The sequence below is a fragment of the Borostomias antarcticus genome (assembly GCF_949987555.1).
Source record: "Borostomias antarcticus genome assembly, chromosome: 7".
Taxonomy (NCBI): domain Eukaryota; kingdom Metazoa; phylum Chordata; class Actinopteri; order Stomiiformes; family Stomiidae; genus Borostomias; species Borostomias antarcticus.
In genome coordinates, this window is record NC_140240.1 from 21,179,425 (window position 1) to 21,197,922 (window position 18,498).

The 18,498-nt window shown below is 47.9% G+C and overlaps 1 protein-coding gene across 1 annotated transcript in view; it reads left to right on the forward strand.

The window, feature by feature from the left end:
• Positions 1-18,207, forward strand: part of dzank1 (double zinc ribbon and ankyrin repeat domains 1) — a gene marked incomplete at its 5' end in the record, with an annotated part of 20,839 nt that extends 2,632 nt beyond the window's left edge. Inside the window, 15 exons of the mRNA XM_084441373.1 lie at positions 243-325; positions 1,040-1,157; positions 1,668-1,781; positions 4,688-4,780; positions 5,370-5,492; positions 6,296-6,445; positions 6,572-6,788; positions 7,019-7,122; positions 7,479-7,562; positions 7,875-7,983; positions 8,242-8,324; positions 8,922-9,005; positions 17,307-17,434; positions 17,665-17,739; positions 17,980-18,207. Of these exons, the coding sequence (XP_084297499.1) occupies positions 243-325; positions 1,040-1,157; positions 1,668-1,781; positions 4,688-4,780; positions 5,370-5,492; positions 6,296-6,445; positions 6,572-6,788; positions 7,019-7,122; positions 7,479-7,562; positions 7,875-7,983; positions 8,242-8,324; positions 8,922-9,005; positions 17,307-17,434; positions 17,665-17,739; positions 17,980-18,148 (1,734 nt within the window). The 3' untranslated portion in view covers positions 18,149-18,207. The remainder of the gene's footprint in view (positions 1-242; positions 326-1,039; positions 1,158-1,667; positions 1,782-4,687; positions 4,781-5,369; positions 5,493-6,295; positions 6,446-6,571; positions 6,789-7,018; positions 7,123-7,478; positions 7,563-7,874; positions 7,984-8,241; positions 8,325-8,921; positions 9,006-17,306; positions 17,435-17,664; positions 17,740-17,979) is intronic.
• Positions 18,208-18,498: the final 291 nt, after the last annotated feature.

Here is an 18,498-nt window from a genome sequence, read left to right on the forward strand (position 1 = left end):
GCCACCGCCGTAGAACCAATGAAAAGATCTCAGATCTACCAGGATCTATGACTGATCCATCCACTCAGATCTACCAGGGTGGGCAGTGCGAGTGTGGTATTAGGAATTCAACATACACTGTACAGCACAGTCTTACCATGGATGCTGAAAGAACTCCAAACCCAACCCACTCTGCTACATTAAACTGATCACCTAGCTGTGGAGGCCATCTTGTTTAATTTGTGTCGATTCTTGTCTCATAGAATGCGAGTTTGGAAGACAGCCCCTTCAAGAACCTGACCAACACTCATATGTCCAGGATCCAGAGAGAGACCGACTTCTTGAGGTGTGCATTTGTCACCGAGTTGGATTGGTTAAACTCACTCCTCAGTATAAAGCCCAACCGCGCCATCGAATCACTAGCTTTTCAGTGGCGTAGCTGGCCAAAGCAGTGTTTATGTTAGTAAGGTTGTGATGTGTGTTACATAAGCACTTCTTTAGTCAGCTACACCACTGAAAAACTAGCGATTCGATGGCTGTCATGTGTGTTGGCCAGTCAGAGGACCCCAGATGGAGCCCAGCGTGGGGGGGTGAGGGTGGAAGACATACTGACGAGCGATCAGTGACACCTGTGACACATTTTAGAGATAAAAATGATTTGTGGTAAAGTTGAGCTCCGTAACCCGATCAGTTAGTGTGGGCGGGACTTATTTTAACCCAATCAGTTAGTGTGGGCGGGACTTATTTTAACCCAATCAGTTAGTGTGGGCGGGACTTATTTTAACCCAATCAGTTAGTGTGGGCGGGACTTATTTTAACCCAATCAGTTAGTGTGGGCAGGACTTATTTTAACCCAATCACTTAGTGTGGGCAGGACTTATTTTAACCCAATCAGTTAGTGTGGGCAGGACTTATTTTAACCCAATCAGTTAGTCTGGGCTGGACTTATTTTAACCTGATGACTTAGTGTGGGCGGGACTTATTTCAGAGAAAGAGGTGGAGCTAACGACCCATAATGAAGGACCCCACCGTTGACCTCTGACCTCATCTCTGTTTGCAGGTGTGCCAGGTGCCTGAGCCAGCGCCCCGCAGACCCCTTCACCCGCTTCTGTCTGCAGTGTGGCACAGCGGTGCCCCCGGTGCCAGGTCAGAGGCTGCCCCCCACAGAGGGTGGTCAGGTACAGTAATACCCCCTAGACCCCCCACATAGGGTGGTCAGGTACAGTAATACCCCCTAGACCCCCCACAGAGGGTGGCCAGGTACAGTAATACCCCCTAGACCCCCCACAGAGGGTGGTCAGGTACAGTAATACCCCCTAGACCCCCCACAGAGGGTGTTCAGGTACAGTAATACAGTAATACCCCCTAGACCAGCTGATCAGTGGATCCATACCTGTGCAGTAATCGTATGAATACACTTGTATTGTCAGCGTATTGACATGGGCACTTTTCCACTTGTTGTTATTGCATTGTAATAAAGCACCTAAGTATTTACCATATGTACCATATGTTCATCATAACCTGCTTATAAGACCTTGTCCCTAAAAGGATTCTTTCACTAACTATTACAGCAATAGCTCACTACGTTTACATCCTTCTTATCTTCACACCGTTCGCACCATATTCATGCAGGTCACCAAATAGCAAAGCAAACCCTAACCACAGACTTGTTCTCTGTGTTGTTTTAGATGGGGCTGTGCATCTACTGTAAAACCATGGTGCCCATGAACACTCCCGCATGCATAGTGTGTGAGGCTCCTATTGGTCCACAGCTCCAGCCTCAGGCCAGTCTACGCCTCCAGGTCAGTAAATATCTCCCATTCGCTAATATACGTGTACCCCTACTGTAATATACTGTAAAGTGTAGAGACTTGAAAGTAGTCAACACTTGACTTTATCGGTTGATACAACAGTGTATGAGGGTAGTGATGCGAAGTTCAGTCAAGGATTGTCAGTTACCTGGCCCAGATGGTGTTGATATAGACAAGTGCACATCTGAACCGATACCATCTCATAGTAGTAAGTGAGTAGCCTTGAGAAGCAATGGTTCTTGAGCCTAGTGGCCCATAGGGCAGGCGCCCGTCTCCTGATTCCTTGGCGTGAGGCAGCTTGATGTACAAGTACACCCCCTGGACATGACGCTAGCACTGTATGTTGCAGGGACCTACCCTCAGTCTAACCCTGACTGCCAAGCATGGAGGCATTGGGCACCATTTTTTATAGTGTGCCCCCTGCTCACAGCCTGGACCCTGAGCACCTCCCCTCCCAGTGACTGCCCCTGTACTACCCCAGATTGCCCCTGTACTACCCCAGACTGCCCCAGGAGACTTGCTGCTCACACTGTCACTAGGTGTTGTTCTGCCTGGTGTATCTGCCTGGTGTATCGCGTTGTCCAAGGGTGTATATTTGATTTGAGCTTTGGCGGGGACATATAATGGGAGCGAGCAGATTTCTTTTTGTGCACAATATAAAATAAAAAAGCATAGGCTACATTTGAACTACAGTCAGATGTGATTATCCTGATGGCTGGTTCTTCAACCTCCTGAACTGATGCTCATGCATTTGGCTAACATGCACTTGCTGCATATAAATTGATAACAACAGATAGGGTTTAAAAAGACTAACTTACCTAAACATTACATGTCTGGTTTGTTTACTAACTTTAGGCATTTCAGTGGTTGAGTGAGCCTCATGGCTCAAATCTGGTTGTGTTTGCAATGGTAGGCAAGTCGTTGCTGTTAATATGGGATTGTGCCGTATTGAAAATAAAATGCACTTTCAATAGGCTACTGAATCAATATGAGATGCGATTTTTCCGTATTATGCACAGAATTGTAGTGTTGACGAAGGCTCTGAACTTTGTAGCCGCTTAACCAAATTCAACCAGATACTACAGCCAGCCTCTCACGCGTTAGCAAGAAACAGCAAACCAATACTATTAGCGATATTGGGCTAGGGAGGCGGGACTAGTAGAGAAGGAGATCTGTTAAGCGTTTGTGTACTAAATTATTGCTGGGGACAATTCAGTAGTCTCTGAATATTGATGGGAACATGTCCCCAGCGTCCCGCCTGAATTATACAACCATGGCGTTGTCTTCCCCGTGTTTAGTTTGTCTTCTCAGCCTCTTCTCTAGCCACTTGTTCATCACAGTCCCCCTTCACTCCCTATCCTGGACCTCTCGTCCCTTTAGTCCCCCTGGTTCCTCTGGCCCCTTAGTCTTCCCTTCTAGCCCTCCCCTGTTCTAAACTCCTCTCTAGTTCCCTGTCCCTGGTTCTAGTCCCCTCCTTGTGTTCTAAACTCCTCTCTAGTTCCCTGTCCCTGGTTCTAGTCCCCTCCTTGTGTTCTAAACTCCTCTCTAGTTCCCTGTCCCTGGTTCTAGTCCCCTCCTTGTGTTCTAAACTCTCCTCTCTAGTTCCCTGTCCCTGGTTCTAGTCCCCTCCTTGTGTTCTAAACTCTCCTCTCTAGTTCCCTGTCCCTGGTTCTAGTCCCCTCCTTGTGTTCTAAACTCCCCTCTCTAGTTCCCTGTCCCTGGTTCTAGCCCCCTCCTTGTGTTCTAAACTCCTCTCTAGTTCCCTGTCCCTGGTTCTAGTCCCCTCCTTGTGTTCTAAACTCCTCTCTAGTTCCCTGTCCCTGGTTCTAGTTCCCTCCTTGTGTTCTAAACTCCTCTCTAGTTCCCTGTCCCTGGTTCTAGTCCCCTCCTTGTGTTCTAAACTCCTCTCTAGTTCCCTGTCCCTGGTTCTCGTCCCCTCCTTGTGTTCTAAACTCCTCTCTAGTTCCCTGTCCCTGGTTCTAGTCCCCTCCTTGTGTTCTAAACTCCTCTCTAGTTCCCTGTCCCTGGTTCTAGTCTCCTCCGTGTGTTCTAAACTCCTCTCTAGTTCCCTGTCCCTGGTTCTAGTCCCCCCCTCGCTCCCTCGTTCCCTCACTCCCTATTCCCTATATAGGGTTCACCATGTAGTGAACTACCTAGGGGATGGAGAAAATGTAGGATACATGCACTGTTCCCTGGAAATCAAGGTGAATTGTGGGTAATAAATAGTGGACTATATAGGGAACGAAAATTCCGTGGAGAATTCGGACACTACAAACAAAATGGCTGACGCCCTATATAGTGAATAGGGAGCGATTCTGAACACAGCTCTTGTCTGGGTGATTGTCTGCACCTGTGCGTTGTTCCTTGATTGTTCTCCTAGAGTATATGTGCCCTCTTGTTTCCTTTGTTCTCTGCCGGCTCATTGTCAGTTTTAGTGTGTTGCTCCTCAGTTTAGTTTCGCCTTTTTGGTATTTAAACCTTTTTGAACCTGGTTACCGTACCTGCCGTCTACATTTTGGGTCCTACCTCCACCACCCTCGAACCCTAACACTTTGCTATGACTCGGCCGGGGATCGAACCCCCAACCTCCCAATCTCAGGGCGGACACTCTAATCACAAGGCCACTGAGCCACTGTTATTGAACAGGAATGGAAAACACATCAGGAAATTCGATGATCATTTTGAAACGATATCTTGATATCATGTCGGGCTCAAGCACAGAACAGGATCTTGTAGCCCAACCCATGTGTGGAATCAACACTTAAAACATAACTAAGAAGGTTAACCTCACTCACATACATTTACTTTTATGTATACATATTTATCAATGTACTGTATTATGGCGTACTCTGTGTTTATGTGTAACCATACTGTATCTACTTCCTGTCATGTTTTAGGACAAGATCATTTGTCAGTCCTGTGGAACTGGAAACCCTGGGCACATCTCCAGCTGTGTCACCTGTGAAGCCACACTACCCCTACCTCCTACTGTAAGAGCTCCAGACTACCCCTACCTCCCCTAGACTACCCCTACCTCCCACTGTAAGAGCTCCAGACTACCCCTACCTCCCCTAGACTACCACTACCTCCCCTAGACTACCCCTACCTCCCACTGTAAGACCTCCAGACTACCCCTGCCTCCCCTAGACTACCCCTACCTCCCCTAGACTACCCCTACCTCCCACTGTAAGACCTCCAGACTACCCCTACCTCCCCTAGACTACTCCTACCTCCCCTAGACTACCCCTACCTCCCACTGTAAGAGCTCCAGACTACCCCTACCTCCCCTAGACTACCCCTACCTCCTCCAGACTACCCCTCCCTCCCACTGCAAGAGCACCTATACTGTAGATAGAATCAGCTCCACCTACAGATTTAATCTTTTTTTAGCTCTACTCTGTAGAGACCTGGGTTCAAATCCCACCCCAGAGCCAGTAGAACCGTACTGTATATATTACACATACTAAGATGCTTGCGCATGCTGTATATTTCTCCATAGTGAATGTAGCGTTTAGTTTGCTGGTGGCTGAAACAAGTCACATTGAATATGTAGTGTTAATGCTTGTTGTCCCGGACCAGGCTGTGTTGAGTGGCCAGAGCGCTCCTCCACTGCCCTCTGGAGAAAACAAGATGGTGTCTTGTTCCAAGTGCAGCCGGGTCAACCACGCTGATGCACGCTTCTGTGACTGGTGTGGCGCCAAGGTAGGCAAGCCCTTCTCCATCATCCATCCATCCATCCCTCCATCCATCCATCCACCAACCCTACCTACCTACCTACCCAACCCTACCTACCTCCATCCATCCCTCCCTCCCTCCCTCCCTCCCTCCCTCCCTCCCTCCCTCCCTCCCTCCCTCCCTCCCTCCCTCCCTCCCTCCCTCCATCCATCCATCCATCCACCAACCCTACCTACCTACCTACCTACCTACCCAACCCTACCTACCTCCATCCCTCCCTCCATCCCTCCATCCATCCATCCATCCATCCATCCATCCATCCATCCATCCATCCATCCATCCACCAACCCTACCTACCTACCTACCTACCCAACCCTACCTACCTACCTACCTCCATCCATCCATCCCTCCATCCATCCAACCTACCTACCTACCTACCTACCTACCTACCTACCTACCTCCATCCATCCATCCCTCCCTCCCTCCCTCCCTCCCTCCCTCCCTCCCTCCCTCCCTCCCTCCCTCCCTCCATCCATCCCTCCATCCACCAACCTACCTACCTACCCAACCCCACCTACCTCCATCCCTCCATCCATCCATCCATCCATCCATCCATCCATCCATCCATCCATCCATCCATCCATCCAACCTACCTACCAACCCTACCTACCTCCATCCATCCATCCATCCATCCATCCATCCATCCATCCATCCATCCATCCATCCATCCATCCATCCATCCATCCCTCCCTCCCTCCCTCCCTCCCTCCCTCCCTCCCTCCATCCATGTCTTCTTTTCCTATGAGCTCTCTGTGTCTCTCTGTTCCCAGCCTGGTCACTGTGTCGTCTATCTGACCTGTTCGAGGTGCGGGGCGACCAGCCCTCCCTACGCCAGCTACTGTGGCTGCTGTGGTGTGTTCATGGAGGGGCCGCCCAGGGCAGAGTCCCGCGCCACGGGGGGCGCTGTAGAGCTGGACCAGGTATGACGTTGCACGGGCGTACAGTAGCTGGGGGGGGGGGGGGGGGGTGTACAGTAGCTGGCACAGCCCCTGTTCCTCCTCCTCCTCCGTGTCTCTCTTTGGCTTCCGCTCGCTCTCCATCGACAGACATCCACCCGACGCTCGGACAGCGCCGCCGCCGCCTGGCAGCCCGTGGAGGAGGAGGCACCTGCAGCTCCGGGGCCGGCCCTGGCGGACCGCCAGACCCAGACCGCCGGCCTGTTTTACCCGTCTGCCACAGAACTCCTCAGGAAGGCCCAGCAGGGGGCGCTGGAGCAGGCCAGGGACCGCCGGACGCTGCTCACCGCTATAAGTCCAGGAAGAGGTACCGGTCAGTTAGCGGGTGTCCTCAAACTTTTATTACGACACCTGGTACCCATTAAGTAGCCACACCCCCTTAGACCTGTGATCAATCAGTGCTAGCCTGAAATGCATATTAAATGCTAATCTACATTAAACTATGACATAATATCATAACAACCAGTTATGGCTATGACTGAAGATGCTGTGGACTAAGGACACTGTCTCTCTCTCTCTCTCTCTCTCTCTCCTCAGGCTACTGGAGGAAGCAGCTTGACCATGTGTGTGCACATCTGCGGAGCTACACCCAGAACAACACGGAATTCAGAGCCCTCATGGGGGAACCTCGCATGGGCAGGGTAAGATATGGTTCCTCGTCAGGGCACCTTGCATGGGCCGGATAAGATATGGCTCCTCATCAGGGAACCTCGCATGTGCCGGGTAAGATACAGTACAGTTCCTTGTTCTGGAACCTTGCATAGGCCGGGTAAGATGAGACCGTAGAGAAACATTTCATCTTGAGTTGAGGGGTCAGATCACACTACATGTCCCACAATGATCTGCTGGGAACTGTTCCTGTAGTTGTACTAGAGAGGAGGGATCATTACTGCTGGTTATCAGACACTAATCTAAGTGTAGGACACTAAACTAAGTTTCAGGAGGTTATAATACTTCCTGTTCATTGAATGTTTTTTTTTGTTCTGCTTCTCAAAAGATGGTTTCAGCTGTGATTCAAGAGGACAACTATGAAGTCAGTTTGAGGATCAACTTTGTCTCAGCCAGGCATGAAAAAACCAAGGTCTGTCATTTTAAGCTCCACTACACTTCGGCCCCGAGTCGTGCATCTTTGTGGATGCCTGATTGAAAATCATATCAGCTCAGGGAAAAAATATATCAGCTCAGGGAAAAAATATATCATAGGGCTGGATATTTATGTAAACAAAAATGAATGGCCCTTTAATACATAAGAGGTTTAGTGTTAGTGCTTGGAGCAGTCTGGTGCACAGAGAATCACTGATGTTGGAATGCTTTAAATGATGTCTCTGCAGAACTGGACTAGTGCTTCTGGGTTATGAGTGATAATTCTTCACTGTACTGTATATGTTCTCAGTTATGTCAGGGAGGCGGGGCTGAGAAGAGCGTCCCCCTATCAGAAAGCCAGAACCTCAGCAGTGTGATGGAAGGCAGAAGCGTCCAATCAACCAGCCCGACCAGACCAGGTGAGATCCGCACTGGGACACTAAAATAAATTAGATACTGTAGAAAGATTGGTATTACCGTATGTGGATATTTAACATTCTCCATCAATGAATCATCATGCATCTTAAAAGTTTTACGTGTTGTTTCTGCTACAGTAGGCTGTGATGTTTCAAAATTGTTGGATACTGTTTATTTTGCACGCAGACGATAACTTTGCATACTTGGTTTTAGTTCACCTCCCAAAAGTATGTAGAGTAGTTTGCCTGTCTGTACCGTAGGGAGGGAGAAGGCTGGAGCCCTCAGGGAAACGCTTAGGAAGCCCAAACCCCGCTGGGCCTCAGAGGCGGCACACACACCTCCCGTGAGTGACTTCACCCGACGAGCCCTTTTCAATCCTCCACACTGGGAAACATGGAACCCTGTATGGAAAACACTATGGGTGTGATGAGATATCATGCCACGAGATATTGCGCTTAAAAACATGACGATATGCATCGTCGAAATGAAAAACTTATTTTATTTTACTAGAAAAGCGCTATACAAACATTACAAAATAGAGCTATAGGGTAAATAACAGCATTGTTTTGCATTTTGTTTATCAAATAAAATACTATTTCCTCAGTCATATATTCATCATTCAAGTTTTGTTAAAAATATTGTTATAATATCGTATTTATATCATGAATCGTATCGTAAGATTATCGTCACACCCCTATAAAACACGTCTGCCAGTCTGGAACCTGAGTTTAAACTCCCTGATGAAAATGTGGTGTAGTGTGAGAGTATTTTGGTCTGTCTGACTCGATTCTGATACTGACTGGACACTCTGATAGCTCTGTAATTGGTATATATGGCATGCCCCATAACTGAAGGCTCATATCCACATCCTGGTCATTTCTGTGCAAAATGTGCAATTTTGCAATTGGTTACTTTTTTAATTTTTTATCTGACTTTCTAGCCAACCAGAGCCAGCCGGCTCCTGCAGGAGGTGGGTCCTGAGGGTGGAGGGCGGATCTCTGTGGTCCAGCAGATGCTTGATGAGGTGGGCTCACGTTAATTCAACATTTTCTATGTATCTGAGACCATTTAAAAAAAAAATCAAAACTAACTTTTCGCCAACAATCAGATATGTGAAACACATTAATTTACAGTACATGCATAACATCAGTCTGTGAGAAACAGATGATTCATGCACAAACATATCAGTCTGTGTAAAACAGGTAATTAATGTACATATGTAGCCTATGTAATAACACGTTTATGTGAAACAGATGATTAATGTACAGTATACAGTATATGTATGTAATAACACGTCTGTGTATGCCAGCTCAGTGGCCTTGTGGTTAGTGTCCGCCCTGAGACTGGGAGGTCGTGAGTCAAGGCCAAGTCATACCAAAGACTATAAAAATGGTACCCATTGCCTCCCTGCTTGACACTCAGCATCAAGGGTTGGAATTGGGGGGCTACATCACCAAATGATTCCTGAGTGCGGCACTGCTGCTGCTCCCCGCCCCCCCAGGGGATGGGTCAAATGCGGAGAACAAATTTCACACACTCAAGTGTGCGACAATCATTGGGACTTTAACTTTAACCTTGACTTTAACAGATGATTCGTGTGTATATTAGGGCTGTCAAAGTTAATGTGTTAACTCACGATTAATCTGGAAACCTTTTGACACGTTAAAAAGATCTAGAAAATTGCATTTCCTGCAGAAAATGCGTGTGAATGCTGAGCAGATGAATGGAATCGCAAAAGCATTGCTGAAAATGCATGAACGTGAAAAATCTGAAATGTCAAATGCTCACACCTGAACAGTTGAAAATCCTGGAAGCTGAAACGCCTGGAAGCTGAAATGTGAAACTGGCAGAATTGGAAGTTGAACTGCATTGCCTAAAGAAGCTGAACTTAAATACATTGCTACAAAAGCTGGAAGATAAACGGTAATACTGTCAAAGCTGAAACATGGAATAATTGATGGAATGCATCACTAAAAAGCTTGTAAACTGGAAAACCTGGAAGCTTAGCTGAAATGTGAAACTGGCAAGATTGAAACTGCATTACCTAAGGAAGCTATGAAATGAAATACATTGCTACAATAGCTGGAAGATAAAATGTAATACTGTCAAAGCTGAAATATAGAATAACTCCTGGAATGTATAGTTAAAAAGCTTGGAAGCTGAAAAAACCTGGAAGCTTAGCTGAATTGTGAAACTGGCAGAATAGGAAGCTGAACTGCATTACCTAAAGAATCCAAGAACTTAAATATTATTAATCTTTTCAGCCTGAGTAGTTAAAGCTTTGAACTGATCCTGTAGCTTGAAAGATGAGCAAGTTGTTTAAATGCAGCTTATTAACCCCAATAGAGTATAAGAATGTCAAAAGAATGATCCTTTAAGCAATGAGACCTCTCCTGGTCACCAACTTGCAGCCACAGGTGAATACGCTGTCTCTAGCCCGCACAGGGGCTGAGTTGTGGGGTCCGTGGCGTGGATAGTGGCGTGATGGTTAGACTCCACCCCCTCAGGTCAGAGCTGGTTGCAGGCATTGCAAAGACCTCCGGGCAATCTCCATGCACCCAACAGTGAAGACCATGTGTCTCTAGCCCACATGGGCTGAGTTCTGTGGTCCATGGCATGGATAGTGGCGTGGTGGAAAGACTCCGCCCCCTTGGGTCACCGCTGGTCGGGGGCAGTGCACTGACATCCGGGCAATCTCCTTGCACCCACTGGTGAAGACCGTTTGTCTCTAGCTCTCTCAGGGGCTGAGTTGTGGGGTTTGTGGCGTGGATAGTGGTGTGGTGGCGAGACTCTGCCCCCTTTGGTCAAAGCCAGACGTGGACAGTACAGTGACCTCTTGGCAATCTCCATGCACCCTCCAGCGAAGACCATGTGTCTCTAGCCCGCTCAAGGGCTGAGTTGTGGTGTCCGTGGCGTGTTCAGTGGCATGATGGCGAGACTCCGCCCCCTTGGGTCAGAGCCGGTCGGGGACAGTGTAGGCCGTGCCGGGCTACCCACCTGCCTTCACCAGTGAAGACCGTGTGTCTCTAGCCCACTCACGGTCTGAGTTGTGGGGTCTGTGGCGTGGATTGTGGCGTGGTGGCAAGACTCCGCCCCCTTTGGTCAAAGCCAGACACGGACAGTACAGTGACCTCTTGGCAATCTCCATGCACCCTCCAGCGAAGACCATGTGTCTCTAGCCCACTCAAGGGCTGAGTTGTGGTGTCCGTGGTGTGTTCAGTGGCATGGTGGCGAGACTCCGCCCCCTTGGGTCAGAGCCGTTCGTGGATAGTGTAGGCCGTGCCGGGCTACCCACCTGCCTTCACCAGTGAAGACCGTGTGTCTCTAGCCCACATGGGTTGAGTTCTGTGGTCCATGGCGTGGATAGTGGCGTGGTGGCGAGACTCCGCCCCCTTGGGTCACCGCTGGTCAGGGGCAGTGCATTGACCTCCGGGCAATCTCCTTGCACCCACTGGTGAAGACCGTTTGTCTCTAGCTCACTCAGGGGCTGAGTTGTGGGGTCTGTGGCGTGGATAGTGGCGTGGTGGCGAGACTCCACCCCCCCGGGTCAGACCCGGTTGTGGACGGTGTAGGCCGCACCGGGCTACCCACCTGCCTTTACCAGTGAAGACCGTGTGTCTCTAGCCACCTCAGAGGCTGTGTTGTGAGGTCCGTGGCGTGGTAGTGGCGTGGTGGCGAGACTCCGCCCCCTCGGGTCACAGCCGGTCGGGGGCAGTGCACTGACCTCCGGGCAATCTCCATGCACCCAACAGTGAAGACCGTGTGTCTATAGCCCACTCTGGGGCCGAGCAGTAGCTGTGGAGGTTTTGTATGGAAGCTGAGCTGAGAAGCAGTAGCAGTGAGAAGCTGTAGGTGTTTGTTATAAGTACTGCTAGTACTACACTCAAAAATAGATTAGACCACATCGCTGAAAGAGTAGAAATGAAGTCTCCGACATACTTCAGGCGAGGCACGGATGTCAACGCCGGGCTAATCGGCAGAGGCTAATCAGTCACACCCCGTATGACGCAACCCACCAGCTGACTGTCAGCTGTCATAGCATTGGTTCAGCTCGCTAGAGTGCATGTATTTAAGCTATCAAAACACGTCATTGGTCGCTCTTGCCATTACTGCTGATCGCTCGTATCTGCGCGCTCGCTGCTTCCGCGTTCTCTGCTCTTGCGTCCGCTCTGCCATTACTGCTGATCGCTCGTATCTGCGCGCTCGCTGCTTCCGCGTTCTCTGCTCTTGCGTTCCGTGCTCATGTCTGTGTTGGTGCGTTTTTTGCTGCCTGCTGCCCGCGTCGTCCTCTCCGGTCCGTGATTTGGGGGTCCGTTTAGTGGCGTCGTGGAGCGCCGGCTTCCGAGGCCGAGGAGCACGTCCCTCTGTAGCACCGTCGTGCCATAATTGCGTATGGTTCAGTTGCGTCGCGTTGCTCGCATAGCTTGCGTTGGGAGTTGGGAAGTCCATTTGAAGCGTTGCTCGCCTGTCTAGTATAGGCCTGGATAGTATAGCCGAATTGCCTTCAGCCGTGTCCAAACCTAGTTTCGGTGACAACTACAACGATGATGCACCTTACCAATTGTTGCAGTTTATTTGCTTTCTAAATAGTTTGGGTCAGTGGCATTAGGCTACCGCAATGGTTAATTAGGGCAACGTAATGTAAATTGTGCATTGTAATCAATTTAGTAAAAGCCATCATGCTCTGCAATCTTCTGCGTGTGTGTGACTATCATGGCTGTATTAGGTAAAGACAAATGCGGGCTCTCTGCCCCTCGACGCTGGATCGGATTCGGGGTGTTATGCGCGACGCGCAGTATCTCTATCGTCGCTAATATTTTGCGGGGCCCTCAGTGGTCTAGGAAACGCTTTCTCTTCTGCAATAATGATGCACCGTGAATAACATCAACTATGATCGTTCGAACATTCCGTTCATTAATAATTATCTGTTATTTGTATTGTGAAGCGCTTTGTTAGGAAGCATGATGGCGGCGCTACGCCCGACAGCAGCCAGCCACTCTCCAATTCCTGGCGTTTCTTGTTAATCTGTTCGTTTGCAGTCCTTTGTTTTTGTTTGTCTCCCTTTGTACCTGGGTTGCGCCCCGGGCTGATGTAACAGTTGGTTGGGGGGCGCATTATAAATAAAAATAACATAACATAACATAACAATAATTAATGCGCTGCCTCACATGGCTGTCCGGGCAGGGGAACTTCTTTTCCAGGCATCCTCGTCCCCGGCCTCAACAATCGAATCGCTGACTTGCTGTCCCTGTTTGATTTACAGAAGTTCCGCTGACTGTGCCCGGCTGCGGCCCTGTCCGGCCTGGTCTGCCCTCCTTCGGCAGATGGTTCTGGACCAAACGATGCCCTCGTGCCCTCCTGTAATCCGCTGCCCGATACATGAGAGCTGGTCTAGCCAAGACCACATTAACCAATATGACTGCATGGTCTCGTTTCACTGCGTTCTGCTCCACATTTGATGTACCTTCATGCCCGTTAACATTTCGGTTTTATCAGCATTTATAGTTCATCGTGTTGGATCCAGACGGCTGCGGCCTCAGTCGGTTAAAAGTGTTGTAGCAGGTGTACAATTTCACATGCGCTGCCTGGACCCCTTCATCGGCATACGAACGCTACCTCGGGCCCGGCATCCAGGCCGTTTTGGATGCTCAGAGCTATGAGCTGACCGTAACCAAGTTGTGTTGTGTCACTGCGGATTTCACGTGGTTTGTGCGGATGTAGCCTTATTTAAAATGCATAGTGTGATTGCTTGTGAAACTATTAATTAATAAACGTATTAGTAAATTAATACATTTATTAATAAAATTAAAATTAATATTGGCTAATTATAATTATCTATTATTAATGAACTTCTATTATACATCCATGGTGAAACGGCACGTTTGTTGGTTAAGAGCTCCCCCTGCTGGCTATTCAGGTTCTTACAGGCTGCAATTGGCTTACCCATCCTAGTCAGAGCGCTCCGCCGACCCCTTCATGTAACACGTGGGCCTCGGAGTTGCCAGGGAGTTCATCTAAATTATCACCTAAAATTATATAAGCTAGTGCTTCCACTCGGAGCTGCCGGTGTGTTTGTTTTGGGGGGTATTGCTGCATTCTCTGCTATTCCACTATGCGTTGGCTAGTGGAAGCCAGTGTAGACACTAGCTGGTCTCTGTGGCTCTCCGTGGTGACCGTGGGCAGAATCATCTCCGAAGGGCCATCCAGCGGTCCCTCCGGTCACCATGGAGGCAGAGATACTAGGCTGTATCTCCTTCGAACTCGACAAAGCGTCTGCCCGTGCAGGCCAGGGACTATAATGTACAGCAGTCCCCCTGTGGCTCTCTTTGACGGTCGTAGTGGGCTGAGTTACCTCCGAGCGTCTTCCCGATCGCGGCCCACTCTGATCGTCATAGAGGCAGGGGGCTAGATGCCGTTCCCTCTTCCGGCACTCTGCGCCAAGCGGTCCAGAGGGGGGGAACATCTAGATTGCCACTTTCCACATGCGCTGAAGGCAGGGGGCCCCCCAAACAGATCACACCGCCAAAATTAATATGCGTAAAAAATTAATATGCTGTATATATTATTGCATGCTAATAAATGGGTCAATTTTGACTAAAGTGATCTCGACTGAAAGTGGTATAAATATTAGTTTACAGCCTGAAAAAGTGTCATTCTGAATATTTATTTGAATATAACAAAGGAAGGAAGGATGGATGGATGGATGGAATATGAATGCTACCACAGTAGACATAAAAGGGTGCCTGTACAGAGAGCCTGCGTGTGTCCCCAAATTCAAATCCCAACTGACACTGTGAGCATCCTCTTATTCACTTAAATGGAAAGGCATGCCAGCTTCAGACAGCTCTCTCTCAAAAATTATAAACGTCACAGCCTAGATATTAACACCGTAGGAATCCTGAGAAAATGATTAACATTTTAGGCTATGATATGTCCGTGTAGCTTAAAAACTGTAGGCATGGCAACAAGTTACAATGGCATGGTGGCGAAACTCCACCCCCTCAGGTCAGAGCAAGTTGGGGACAGTGTACCCCTGTCTGGGCAACCTACCTGCCCCCACTGGTGAAGACCGTGTGTCTCTAGTCCACTCAGGGGCTGAGTTGTGGGGCCCGTAGCGTGGACAGTGGCGTTTTGGCGAGACTCCGCCCCCTCAGATCACATCGGGTCAGGGGCAGGGCATTGACCTCTGGGCAATCTCCGTGTACCCAACGGCAAAGACCATTTGTCTCTAGCCCACTCAGGGGCTGAGTTGTGGGTTCCGTGACATGGATAGTGGCGTGCGGGTTAGGCTCCGCCCCCTTGGTGCACAACTAGTCGGGGACAGTACCATGACCTCCGGGCAATTTCCATGCATCCACCATTGAAGACTGTGTCTCTAGCCCACTCAGGGGCTGAAAAGTGGGTTCTGTGGCGTGAATAGTGGCGTGGTGGCGAGGTTCCGCCCATTTTGGTCATAGCCAGTCAGCGACGGTGTACTCCTCTCCGGGCTACCCACCGGCCCCCACCAGTGAAGATCATGTGTCTCTATTCCACTTTGGCTGCGTTCTGTGCTACCACATTAGTTATAAAAGGGTGCCTGTACCTTTAAGAGAGGCTGCACATGCACACAAATTCAAAAAAAGCAACAGCTGCCACCACTCTAATCCCAACTGACACTCTGATCCTAGACATGGTCGCTTCAGACAGCTCTATCGCGAAAACTATATATGTTACACCTTATATATTGACACCATAGAATCCTGAGAACTTGCAGAACATTTCTATGTATAATATGTCCGTATAGCTTAAACACTGTAGGCATGGCGACAAGTTAGAAAAAGGGGAAAAATGCAAAATTAGCAGCTCAAAAGTTAGTTCGGCACCATATGTTTCAATGGGGAGCGCAGTTGCTGAACAAATCGTCATACCTCAAAAACTCACACAGCTTAGATACTTACATTGTACGAATCAGCAGTTATGTGAACGTTTCGATATATAATGTGTATGAGCTGTTAAAACTGTAGGCATAGCGACAAGTTAGAAAAAGAGTAAAAAAGCAAAATTAGCAGCTCAAAAGCTAGAGTGCATCGCCATACGTTTCAATGGGGAGTGCTGTTGCCGAACAAATCGTCACACAGCGAAAACTATAAATCACACATCTTAGATACTTGGGTCATTGACGGATTAGACTTTTGAATAGGCCAATTTTAAAATACTAAAAATAAGAATATATTTGGCCATTGTTCAAACATTTGGAATGTAGTGTACACATGCATTTATGCAAAAACCCTAAATTAAGAGATTTTAGTGTTTTTAAAGTTGAATTAATAGGACACAGCCTTAAAAAAAAGTAATTTGGGGCGACCGTAATTTATCTCAAAATTAATATATTTCCTTAACATTACTAATATTTTAACAAGTATCAGTAATTAAATAAACAATTTAAGAAATTGTTTGCTCTAAAACTTTTGCTCTAAAAGCCATAAAACTGATTTTAAATGTGTACAGATAGTATCTACTTAAGCATAGTATACCATTGATTAATATTTGAGTTTAAACTGATGGATATTCTATTTTGAATTTAGTACAGATCTTGCCAATCGCTGGTTACCCCACATGACAGATGGTCGCCCCGAATGATGAGAGAACCGCCGGTAGTTAAAAGTCTATTTAAAATGTACCCAATACAGTTCAGATGAATGAAAACTGAACAAAGCTTTTATTACAATCTTTTCAAGTGGTCAAGTCAAAAATATTCTTCAATTCATTCAAATATCACACAAGTAAAAAATGTTAAAACGTGAAACGCATGGTAGGTTACAAGCTTCGTCAGGAACATTCAAATATCAAAAATGTTAAAAACAACATGCGGGACGCCCCCGTCGCCCCGGATGATATTTCATAAAGTGAACATATTCGGACAACATTCGTTTGTATATTATGATGGAAATATATGTGCAAATGCTTTTGCATTCATTTTGTCAATGAATGCAAAACATGTTTGAAATTATGCCAAATAGGGCAAGGGATATATTTAAAGCGATTTAAAGTGATTTTAAACCGGTTGTCCAAATAGAAGTCAAGGCTGGACGGTCGCCCCACATTGTTTTTTTGACACTTCAGATAAATGACCAATAACTAAAATGTTTGGAGAGGTTAGAGTGGGTATGTATATGAAGAATGAATTAGAAATACATGTTATCTTTTTAAGTATTTTGTTTTTTTTTTAGGTAAAAAATTCAGTTGGACAGAAAAAGTAGGCGTCACGTCATTGACCCACTTAAATTGTACAAATCAGCACAGTTGTGAACATTTTCATATATATATAACGTGTCTGCGGTGCCAGGGGGCGGACCCGATGTGCCAAGGGAGCGATGGGCGCCCTGCCCTGGCTGTTGCCGTGATGAACGGGCACCGTGATGTCATCCCAGTGCTGGTGCAAAGGGGCGCCGACATCAACCAGCAGTCTGGCCAGTAAGGACGGTACCCCGTATCCTGTACTGAAGTCTGGACTGTAGTCTGTACTGTAGTCTGTACTGTACCCTTTACTACACAAACATGTACAGGAAAGCCCTGTCCCCACCTTGCTGTCCTTCGCATGCACAAAGGAAATGTTATTATTACAGAGCCCTGAGCATGACCAATAGTGTTATAGAATGTCAGAGCTTCCTAGTGAAGTGATCACCTCTCTCTCTCTCTGACAGGTTTAACAACACTGCGCTGCATGAGGCGGCGGCGTGTGGGAGGCGGGGCTTGTTGTGTGCAGAGACCCTGCTAGGGTAAGACTCCTACTAGTGCGTGCCGGTCCTTCAAGAGCTGGGTTTTTATCTAACAAGCCACTGTGGTCCAGTAGTTTATCTCTAGACTGCATGCGGATCAGGGACCAACGGTACCAGCTCTTGCTGTTACTAATATAATTTATGATTTCTTCCCTGCCATCAGTTCTCTTCAGTTTAATGAGTATATCATTTCATGTGTGCTTTGTTTGGTAGTCGTTTGTTCGTCCTCGATCCATTCAGGTGCAACGCCAGCATCCGGAGGAAGAACGCCAGAGGTCAGTCGGCGTACGACCTAGCCGTGGGCTCAGAGTGCAGCCCCATGATATCTCTCATAGCAGCTAAGATGGGCCAGGGACTGCTGGACAGACTGGTCCAACCCAAGACCGACCTGCGACCAACCTGGGACTAACCCAGGACCGACCTGGGACCAACCCAGGACTTAATGTTACATTACACTAGTCGTTTACAGACCCTTTTATCCAAAGCGACTTACAATAATTGAATTTAGCGTACAGGTAGGTAGTCAGTGTACCACAGAACTTACAAGTCTCCTTTCTAAATGAGCATAATCTAGTGATAAAGCGCAAGAGTAGCAAAAAATAAATTCAATAGGTGCTTAAGAGGAAGGGTCTGGGTACTTTTGAGCTTGCAGGGAAAGATGAGCAGCAACTCTGCTGTCCTGATGTCTGTGAGCAGTTCATTTCACCACTGCGGGGCCAAGACAGAGAAGAGCTGTGACCGTGTTGATCGGCCGCAGGG